At 45.1% G+C, this 10,219-nt stretch overlaps 6 protein-coding genes across 6 annotated transcripts; all 6 read left to right on the top strand.

Annotated features, from left to right (window-relative positions):
* Window positions 1-651: 651 nt before the first annotated feature.
* E1B28_003742 (uncharacterized protein) lies at window positions 652-882 on the top strand (the record flags this gene model as incomplete). The annotated part of the gene is made up of 2 exons (XM_043148173.1): window positions 652-693; window positions 751-882. The coding sequence occupies 2 exons, from the start codon at window positions 652-654 to the stop codon at window positions 880-882; spliced, it is 174 nt and encodes a 57-aa protein (XP_043012765.1).
* A 2,044-nt stretch (window positions 883-2,926) lies between these two features.
* Window positions 2,927-4,275, top strand: E1B28_003741 (uncharacterized protein; the record flags this gene model as incomplete). The annotated part of the gene is made up of 5 exons (XM_043148172.1): window positions 2,927-3,064; window positions 3,116-3,325; window positions 3,367-3,774; window positions 3,827-3,907; window positions 4,141-4,275. 5 exons carry the CDS (start codon window positions 2,927-2,929, stop codon window positions 4,273-4,275), a joined length of 972 nt encoding a protein of 323 aa, XP_043012764.1.
* A 125-nt stretch (window positions 4,276-4,400) lies between these two features.
* Window positions 4,401-5,606, top strand: E1B28_003740 (uncharacterized protein; the record flags this gene model as incomplete). The annotated part of the gene is made up of 4 exons (XM_043148171.1): window positions 4,401-4,973; window positions 5,036-5,159; window positions 5,217-5,406; window positions 5,462-5,606. The coding sequence occupies 4 exons, from the start codon at window positions 4,401-4,403 to the stop codon at window positions 5,604-5,606; spliced, it is 1,032 nt and encodes a 343-aa protein (XP_043012763.1).
* A 1,260-nt stretch (window positions 5,607-6,866) lies between these two features.
* Window positions 6,867-7,313, top strand: E1B28_003739 (uncharacterized protein; the record flags this gene model as incomplete). Its single annotated transcript, XM_043148170.1, has 2 exons — window positions 6,867-7,180; window positions 7,244-7,313. The coding sequence occupies 2 exons, from the start codon at window positions 6,867-6,869 to the stop codon at window positions 7,311-7,313; spliced, it is 384 nt and encodes a 127-aa protein (XP_043012762.1).
* Window positions 7,314-7,876: 563 nt separating this feature from the next.
* E1B28_003738 (uncharacterized protein) lies at window positions 7,877-8,866 on the top strand. Its single transcript, XM_043148169.1, has 3 exons — window positions 7,877-8,041; window positions 8,097-8,353; window positions 8,406-8,866. The coding sequence occupies exons 1-3, from the start codon at window positions 7,905-7,907 to the stop codon at window positions 8,765-8,767; spliced, it is 756 nt and encodes a 251-aa protein (XP_043012761.1). The 5' UTR covers window positions 7,877-7,904; the 3' UTR covers window positions 8,768-8,866.
* A 590-nt stretch (window positions 8,867-9,456) lies between these two features.
* E1B28_003737 (uncharacterized protein) lies at window positions 9,457-10,128 on the top strand (the record flags this gene model as incomplete). The annotated part of the gene is made up of 1 exon (XM_043148168.1): window positions 9,457-10,128. The coding sequence occupies one exon, from the start codon at window positions 9,457-9,459 to the stop codon at window positions 10,126-10,128; it is 672 nt and encodes a 223-aa protein (XP_043012760.1).
* Between the last annotated feature and the right edge of the window lie 91 nt (window positions 10,129-10,219).

Below are 10,219 nucleotides of genomic sequence, written 5' to 3'. Positions count from 1 at the left end.
ATCTGTGTCAATAAATTAGCGTTACAGTAGTGTTGAATTGGAAAGCCAACTCCACAGATATTTTGATAATTTTTTTATAATCAAGAACAAGTTGAAACAGTAAAGAGACTTAAATTTATCTAATGGGTAGAAAAATCCTTCTAATATGAAGGCTTGAGCTGGAGAACTTGAGCCATAAATCGAGGAAGACGAAGCAAGTGATGGTTGTGGTGAGTGAATAAAGGGTGAGGTGTTCTGGTTGAGTCTCGCAAGTTTATTGAGAAGGGAGACGGAGAATGTGAGATTAACAAACTGATTTTAAGGTTTGTTTCTTCTACCCCCCTTTTGTCGCTGTTTCTTACTTAATTTTGTGTGTATTAGTCAGGAATTTCGTACTCACATTCTTATTATTGGCCATCCGGAACGGCCCTCTACACAACTCCACTTCATTAACATGTTCTAATCGTGTCCTTCAGTTCATCGTGAGGGAATCTGTAAAGAAATACCAGGATTTTGTTGACGTCCAGGGTGCATTGCACAAGTGACATCTTCGACTTGAAGCTTTAAGACATTGTCCTTACAGCGATTATTTCCAACCCCACACAAAACAATCTATGCGTTCTTCGCGCACACAATGTCTTTGACACGTCTGCCACTCAGTCCTTTGACATCATGTCCTCTGACGGAATGACAGTCCCATTTGATGGCATCAAGGTGAGTTGGCTTCTTAGTTTTTGAACCAAAACTCGACTAATTCTTGGGTCACTCTAGCCAATGATTGACCTCTTGAATGAATCTGTTGTGTCAACCTTGTCGGCTTTCGTTGCTGATACTTCGTCGGCGTTTGTCACACACGAGCCTGGACCAATCTGCTTACAGAAAAAACAGGTTCACGAACCATAGCTCTACTGAAACGCTTGGTCATTCATTACATGAGGGTCCAATAAAAACACCAACATCTTCCATTTCCTTCAACTCCCATCCAAATGGCTTGTCACACCCACAGCAGCGACGAGTTTGTCATCACTGATGTCAATATCCACAACAAATCAGTTACTGGCACATGTTCCTCCTCCGACATTGACGACTATCCTCCGTTGGGAAAGGAAGATAACTTTGGTGCATCAGCAAAATGACATGACGCTTTTCGCCTTTTTTAGGCTTTTTTCAGCTTTTTTGATGGCAGGCAAGTCACAAGACGCTTTTCGTTACGTTTTTATCTATATATAGATAAGAAAAGCCATAGTTACTCTTTCCAGGCCTCATGTAATTCTATTTACTTCTATTTACACATGCACACTTGGAACCGACTTGTCCCAAAAAGGATATAGATTGCAGCTTGTCGGCTTTTCCGTATTTTTGGTGGGGAAAAAGCCGAAAAAAGCCGGACAAGCCAGTACTGTATGTTTACTGATGTGATCCCACATCATGTGTCTTTGTACAGGGCACTGTTGCCGAAATCTGAACATGTTCATGCAGTTCGCCAGGGACTTGATGTGCTTCAGTTTGCCCTTACCTTTGCTCGAAAATTGCCAATTGGATACTAGCCTGTTGACGCACATCTTACTCAAAAGTCATTCATGGAGGTTGTCTTACAAACACTCCGATTTTCAATTGCTGTCTAAATCTTTCTCAACACTTGACAACATAGACTTGTGTGTGTCACCAACCGTATGGAAGAGAACTGAAAGCGACATTCCGTTAATGAACGGAACCAGAATTTTTTGGTACCAGTTTACTTCACAATCGTTCATCGAACACTACTGACAATATCTTAGTTACTACTTATCAACAATAGCAGAACATGTTGCGTCGACAAATTCTTCAACCTCTGCTTTATTGATGAAGGTTCAACATTGGTTGGAATTAAACCCCACGAAACCATGCTAGCAGAACTGAACGCAAATGCTGCTCATTATCTGCTGGAACTAATTTCTCATTCAGAAGAAGCCACATCGAAAGTGGGCAAGGGATATAATGTTTTTGGGATGGTGTTGTGAGTCGGCTAATCGACTTCAATGATAGTTTGAATGTGACTGGATCGTAGATGAAGGTGAATATGTTCTATCGTTTAAAGACTTGTTGTGAACAGTCAGTCAATGGGGGATGCTCTGCATGGGGGCTGGTCTATGATTGTCACAGTGCTGCGGGACGAACTAGTTTACATGTCAATAATATAATATTATCCTCTGCTGTTGTTCTACCACAAAGGTTGAAATAAACATCACTCGATATGATTGTAAAGAAACAGATCTAGAATGGACAGTTTGTTTCTTGCCGCTGGTCGGCCCCGCCTATGATTAATATTACTAAATTGACAATGCTCCATCCTGGGTCAGGTGACGGAACAAACTCTGATCTGACGGAGTTTGAAATTACAGTTCCTTGGCATGAATGTTTTGATCTAGACGTTCGATCTGGACAGCCCTATTAATTTTTGTGACGGTCGAGCCCGGACAGCCAGGTCAAAGAGCAGCCTTCGAAGTTTGTGAGTTGTAATTTCAATATAATTTTAATGTAACATCCTTGCCATTCCTCAGACACGTTGCAAACACATCGGCCAACTGTTGCCAGCTCACTTCAAGGTTCCTTGCACTAGCTTACACCTCAACTTTGTCGACTCATCCTATCCTCCGGGAGAAGAAACTTGACTTCCAACTAACCGACGTCGAATCTACTCAGTTCAAAAGTAAAGGTGTGCGCTTACTTTCAAAAAGGTTGCGTATAATATCGGTTTTTTGATGGATGGGCGGAAAATCCGACCAAACCGGCCAGTTACACCACACTTTATGTGTCCCCCTCTAGTGCTCATCACTTGGCTTTGAGTATAAATATTGAGTTCACCTGAGCTTCCAACATTATCGAGTCAACTCGAGCTCTTGAGTTATCAAGTTGTCACGACATCCACTCCTACTTGTTCCTCTGTATCCAACACTTCATCGTCAAGATGTCTGCAGACTTTGATTCTGCCGCTCGTATGGCCAAAATCTCTTATGACATCTGTGAAGCCATCCGTGCTGCTCTGCCTGCTCCCCCTGAGCAATTCTTCACTGTGATGGTCCCAGGGAAGGTTGTCAATCTCAAGGTCAGACTTTTTGAGAACTTCAGATGCTATCGTTGATGCTTCTCTCCTTAGGAATATATGGGTGGCTTCGACATCGACGGTAACGAGACCTCACCCGTTCTCCCCAATAAAACAGAACTCGCTCAGGCCATGCTGTGTGAAGATATGCCTACCTACTCTACGGTTCAGCTTGGCCCCACAGGGAGGTCTGTTGCTCGTAGCTACCAAGCGGCACTTTCTAAATTGTTACCTACAGGTACGGCCCGAGGCTCGAGATTGTCTGTGCTTTTCCCTCCCCTCACCTGTCATTTCATTCCGATTAGGCACCACCGTTGGAGTTGACGCATCAGCAAAGAAACTTACCGACTCTCAACTACGGTACAAGAAGGCTATGGAATGGCTCACTACTGAACTTAGACCCCAAGACGCACCAGACTCGAGTCGAACTTTATACCAAGAAGCAGCACAACTATACCAAGGTCGTTGAGGAGAAAACCAAGGCCTTCAATGCGGCACTCGAAGAAGCGAAGTGCAACGCAGCAGATCCAACAAATATGGAAAGTGTTCGTGCCATATATGACAACTGGGTGGACAAGAACGCTAGAACGTACAGGAATTATGTGCAAGCTGCGTATATGGATTGGGTTATTACGGGGAAGAAGGAGGAGGTTGAGTACTACTTCTCCGTTGTTGATCAAGATTCGGCCTTGGCGAGGGTAGAGCAGAGCAAGGTTAGCTTGTATGATGTAGTGTTATGCTCGGCAGCTTACCCCTTTATTTCAGGAAACCATGCGTGCTATGGTTATACAAGATTCCGACGGCTCCGTTGAAGCACCAGAAAGTTCGCTTAACTCCATCTTGCTGGTAGGTTGCTTTCACGAGAACGTTGATGTTCAAATAGCACCACTGACTCATATAGGGCTGCGTACGCGATGAAGAAGGCCAAAAGCGATACCGATGGTGTTCGTACTGTGGAATGGTATACTTGGGAAATCTCGAGACTTCAAAAAATGAATGCCTTGCTCAAAGCGTTGGAGGACATACGCTACTAGGAAATCTCCTCATCATGGACGTTTGAATAATGGCCTTCGCTACAGCTTCCAGCTAAGGAAGACACCAATAGCACTACCCAGGGTGACACCAAGGTCAACAAGAGCCTCAAAACCACAATCCAGGCCTTTGTCGAAGCGAGCGACGAATACAAGAACACGGAGGCGAAGAAGGACGCATAAGTCCCTTGCTATTCTTTATACTTCACGGTTTCTTGAACCAAAAGTTGCATAATGGCAGGACTTCTGATGAGAGAAAGGCAGCTTTGGACAAATACAATGGCACCAAAAAAAAGATGCAAGAAGAAATGGAGAAGGCCAGTACCTCTGATATCCAGAATCTCTCCAAACTATCCGGAGCTGCTCAGGAGAAAGTACGGCAACAACTGCGAGGCGCCAACGGGCTTGCACAACGAGAGAGGGCACAGAACGAAAGCCTGATCACAACTTATATATCGGAAAGGGACGCTCTCATGGCTGAGAAGTCGAAGGGAAAGAACGGCTATACGGAGGCTCTTGCTGATTCTGCAGATATTCCTAAAGCCGTTCCTGATCCTGCCTCAAACCAGCCGAAGGACAAGTCGCTCGATTTTTTCACGTCCATCAGCCTTGATATCACCGCTTCCAGCTCTGAGGATAAATCGTCGTCAAGCGCTTCGTCTGCGTCGTTTGGGGCAAGTTATAGTTATGGGTGGTGGTCCCCAACTGGTGCTAGGGTGGAGGGTGGATACTCAAGTGCGTCTGCAATGGCGGAGCGAAGTATGGCGAGTAACTCGTGCAAGATATCTTTCGAGTGTATGAGGGTGGATATCACGAGACCGTGGTTGAGGGCGGAGCTCTTTTACGATGCCGAGTTGACTGTTCCCCCCGGAGAGTTGTACGTGTGTTGTGGAGTCGCTTTTCTAGTCTGGTCACTGACCGCCAATCTGTGGGATTTCTCTAGTATAGTAGTATCTCTCCTGGTTTCGGCCGCATGCGGGATTTGATGGAAGGGAAAACTGGTCAAAGCCCGGCGGACCATGCTACAGAAATGAGTCGATACAGCACCTTCCCCATGTATCCTACTGGTGAGTTCATCGTATGGACAATGACTCGGTGGAAGCGTTACTCACTCCCCTTCACAGCTTTCCTTCTGGCATGCAATATTGTTCTGGAGATTAGTGGAGAAACAACCCATGTGCAGTCACATTTCTCGACATCTTCGATAACTGCAAAAGGAAGTATTAGTTATGGAGCGTTCAAGGTGTCTACTGATTACTCTCACACGGAGTCTCAAGCAAACACGAAATGCGAGGCGACTTCTACCGGCTGTCGGTGAGTATTCTTAATCTCGATTTTTATGTCGTCAGAAAGCTGACATACCGACTAGTATTACAATTAAATCCCCACAGATTATTGGATGGATCTCTCAAATGGTTCCAGCCCTCCCATGCCTGACACCTGAACAACAACAATCTATTATTGCGAAGCAAGAAGAGCTCAAAAATGTGAAGTTGAAGGACGATATCAGCTGAGAACAAGGAGGATACCAACAAAACCAAGGATAGCGATCAATAACAGGGGTAGATCGTTGGTAGATCGTGGTCGCGACTAAACAGTTGACGGTTTTGGTACCATGTCAATTACCTTTCCTTGTTCTAATAAATACTCTCGATTCTCTCAATAGCCATCGAGTACAAGTCATCTCAACTTTGCACTGTGTATGCGAGCAGATTGCCACCTGCTATACTTGGCTGACGGCTGTCGCTTCGCTGTTGTTTGAAACTACTAGTAAAATATCGACGTCGCCATCTGTAGACAACATATGAGTGAGATGTGCTCACGATATCGGGCGAGCCCGAGAGGGGAAAAGTGGAAAGAAGATGGAAAGAAGATATGAGAAGAGTGGGGTTGAAGGCACGCGCTGGCAGCGCTGCACGAGGTGGGAAAAACACTGAAATCCGTGGTTCCAGACCAGACCTGAACGCCAGAGAATAGTAATTAGATTGAAATAATCGTATGACTACGAATAGATTCAAACTCTTGCGCTGTAGGGATGTGAAGGGAAGGGAAGTGGGAACCTCGAACCGCCATGATGGTCGAGGAAAGAGCGTGGTGCGGACCGGCATGTGACTTTTCCGCTTACCACGACCATCGCTTGGTCTTTCTCAATCTATGGCTCAAGCTCTCGAGGTCCTCATATTAGAAAGATCTTTTTACCCCTCTATTAATCCAGATCCCAGGTAAGTTTCTTTACTGTTTCTCAGATGATCAAAAAATTCGACAAACATCTACTTATCTGTAATTGAATTTTTCGCTCAGTTGCGCTCATCCGCTTACAAACCGCTTAAACGCTAACACTATGGGCACGGATGGACTCTTAGCGAGCTATGGAGCTGTTGGATTTTGTTATATGGCAGGTGCGTATGTTTCTGCCGAAAATCTCTTTTACATATGACTGACTGCCTTCAAGTTCACTTTGTTTTATCAAAGTGGTTCTTTTCGGAGGATTTGAGGTCTTTAGGAGTTCATGGAAGGGTTCTAACACTCCAGATTCAGCCAAGATTGAGAGATCATAGATGGAAGACGAGGTGGAGTTGAAATTCGCCGTTTTGAATGGTCTGGAGAACTCAGAAAATGTGATTGGATTCGTTGCCGAGAAGTGATGTAGGGGGTCGGGTGTGGATGATAAAGCTATACCAGAGTATGCGGTTGGTGCGTTCTGCCCAAATTCTCAAACATATGGAGCGTGTCCGAATTTTTGACTCCTTTGAACTGCTTCCAGATTTCCATCGATGATCGTCTTTCCCATCCTTAATGACATGTATTCGCTCTCCACGAATTTCCCCTCGTCAGCTGCAACGAGAGAAATCCCTCGAAGCGTGTCGCCGGCGCTGCCTGAATCTCAGGTTCTGCGTGGACATTTCGGAGTACGACATCTGAAGAGTACGTCCGGAGAGGGGTCACAAAAAATCTCATATAAACCTCGTTCGAACGACATCCCACTCCTCACAGTCGTTATTGGCGGCTTCGGTGTCGTTCTACAGGACCTCAACGTTCTCGTCGGCATCAACTGCAGCGCCATCACTGTCATTGGAAATAGCCCTTGGTCAGTCTAAGCCCGCTTTCTTATGTGAGACCGACTCTTGGCTAACGACAATCTGTTTTCTAGCTCTGAACTGCCGTTGCTTGCACCGGTAACCGACAACAGCCACGTTGATCGTTTATTGTTTGCAGAATGACCTTCTTGATGTTTACCTACTATGTTACCTCTCCTAGGCAATTTCATCCGCATTGGATGCATCCCCGTCACCATTTGAACGATTGGCTATAATTTAAAGGCTCTACTACTTAGGTCCATGTTAGGTTTTCACGGCTCGGACAATGCATGTATATCAATCGATGGAATTTTTGTTGTTTGCATCCTTCGGATAATATTGTCGCATCCAGAATTCACGTTCATTTCCGAACGCCAGGCGTACACGACACGACACCACCCTCGCTGATTGGCGAAAATTGAATGTTGATGAGGCGAGCTGGGTGTGTTGGAGGTGCTAGCATGCATTGTGGCCAATGTGTGAGTGGTTCCGAACTTGTCCTTCAGACGTAGTACCCTATTCTCACGCGTAGCTACACTACCGTTTTCAGTGCATGGACGTCGGTAGCCCAACGCCCACAACTTCATGACCGGAACTATGCCTCACAGAGTTTGTAAATGAGTCATTCTATTTGATGAAACCCTGACATTCGGGCCCGTCGGCTTGGCTCATCACCATTTAAAACAGACCTACACCTGTCTCACAACAACCAATTCCCCTTTATTCTGGTTGCCCATGTCTATCAAGCATAAAATAGATACTGCACGGGCCGCAGTTGCGAAATCCGACCCATGGACCTCTGGAACAGCCCAGATCCCGTCGCATTGCTTCAATTTATTTTTCATTGACAAGATGGACCCTCCAAGGCCTCAGCAAGTGGCCCTTTTTGCCCAGTCTGAAATACCGCTTGCTGACCTCAGAAGTTAGCCTAGTGAAACTTACCGATACCACCCACCCATCGGAACTCGAGGCTCTATCAGCTTCGTGCGATCAAGCTACTTTTGGTCGTGCGCACGAGGATGTGTTGGATGAATCCTATCGAAAGGCCGGAAAGCTCGATCTGGGACGCTTCGCTTCGACATTCGATGCAGCTCAAATTTTTCCGACAATCATCCCATATCTTATACAGGGTAAGGATGCTGAACAACGTGTGGAAGCTGACATGCATAAATTGAACGTTTATGGTCAGTCGCTATCCCATTCTAAATCTCAACACTCTCCTCATCTCTCGTATAGACAAAGGCAGCTTCTTCCGCGCCCACAAAGACACTCCTCGCAGCGAGCGCATGTTCGGATCACTCGTTGTAGTCTTCCCCACGCCTCACACTGGAGGTGAACTCGTCCTTCGCCATGCGGAGAAGATGTTTACATTCGATTCCGGCACAATCCTAGCAGGATCTCCAGATAAAATCGCCTTCATCGCATTCTTCTCTGACGTCGAACACGAAGTCCTCCCAGTTACTAGCGGTCATCGCGTTACGCTGACTTACAACCTCTACTATCCGGATCCTACCTCTCCTCGACTCTCATCAACCACGGCAGTAAATGCATGCATTTTGCTCAAGAATCTCAACGTCGCGACGTCTATCTCACCGTGAGATATCTTAAGATCTCTTGAGATTTCTTGAGATCATCTCAAAAATCTCAAAAAAAAAGTAGCCTTCCTATAATTCATTATCTCAAATAATAGATCTCACTATCTCAAAAAATAAGTGTCTCACTGTCTCAAATAATATGTGTCTCATAAATCTCAAGTATCTCAGTCTCAGTGTATCATCTCATCTCATCTCACTCATCAATTTCTATGTCAGTGAGATTACTAGTTGTATACTAAGCTAAGGTGTGACAAGGGACTGGTACTAACAATTTTGATTGCATTACACCGGCATATAGGCTGAGGGTTATCCATTATATGCTAAGTTAAACTATTACAAGGGTGAAGGGGCTACATGCCGGTGTAATGCAATCAAAATTGTTAGTACCAGTCCCTTGTCACACCTTAGCTTAGTATACAACTAGTAATCTCACTGACATAGAAATTGATGAGTGAGATGAAATGAGATGATACACTGAGACTGAGATACTTGAGATTTATGAGACACATATTATTTGAGACAGTGAGACACTTATTTTTTGAGATAGTGAGATCTATTATTTGAGATAATGAATTATAGGAAGGCTACTTTTTTTTTGAGATTTTTGAGATGATCTCAAGAAATCTCAAGAGATCTTAAGATATCTCACGGTGAGATAGACGTCGCGACGTTGAGATTCTTGAGCAAAATGCATGCAACGGCAGACCACGGAAAACATCTCTCGTCTCAAAGCCACGCTGTCAGCTCTCCTCAAAGACCCCGACTTCCTCCCAGACGGGGGATTGTTCGGATTCAGCCTTTCTCACGCTTACCCTGTCACTAGAGGCGAAACGGTCCTGAAAGAGCTTGTTCCGATGCTCAAAGGCGAAGACCGGATGATTCGCGATACCTGCTCAGAGCTCGGATTAGGGGTTTCTGTCAAAAGCGTTATCCGAGACGATAAAACTGACCACGACTATAGATGGGATCTCTGGAACGTACCAGAAGAAGCTCGTTACCCTCCTTGCATCATGATGGACAAAGCTGAGGATTTGGCGTCCTGGTATCAAATAGAAGACCCATTGGTTGACTATTTCGCGGAAAGGAATAAAGGAACTCTACTTCATCCCTTTGATAAGAAATATGTTGATAACAATGTCCGGGAGTATCACCGCGATGATCCCTTAAGATCGAAGGCAGTTGTTTGGATATCGGAGTTGAAGGAGGAGAAAGGAGGAGGATATGAATTGCCTTTTGTCGCGTATGGAAACGAGGCGACGATGAAGCTGGAATATGTTCATTTAGTTTTAATCGCTGCTTTTGGGCCCACGAAGGATAGGCGTAATTGGGAGGCGTACACCGGCGTTGAAGGGATGAAGTTGTGATATATGATACTTCAAGTTGGAGTCGGGGTAATTAATGATTCTCTGCTCTCTGTGGACTCCGTCATGTTAGCTTCTTGTACCTGATCGAAAG

The sequence above is a fragment of the Marasmius oreades genome, chromosome 2 (genome assembly GCF_018924745.1).
Source record: "Marasmius oreades isolate 03SP1 chromosome 2, whole genome shotgun sequence".
Taxonomy (NCBI): domain Eukaryota; kingdom Fungi; phylum Basidiomycota; class Agaricomycetes; order Agaricales; family Marasmiaceae; genus Marasmius; species Marasmius oreades.
This window is presented reverse-complemented; position numbering and strand designations above follow the sequence as displayed.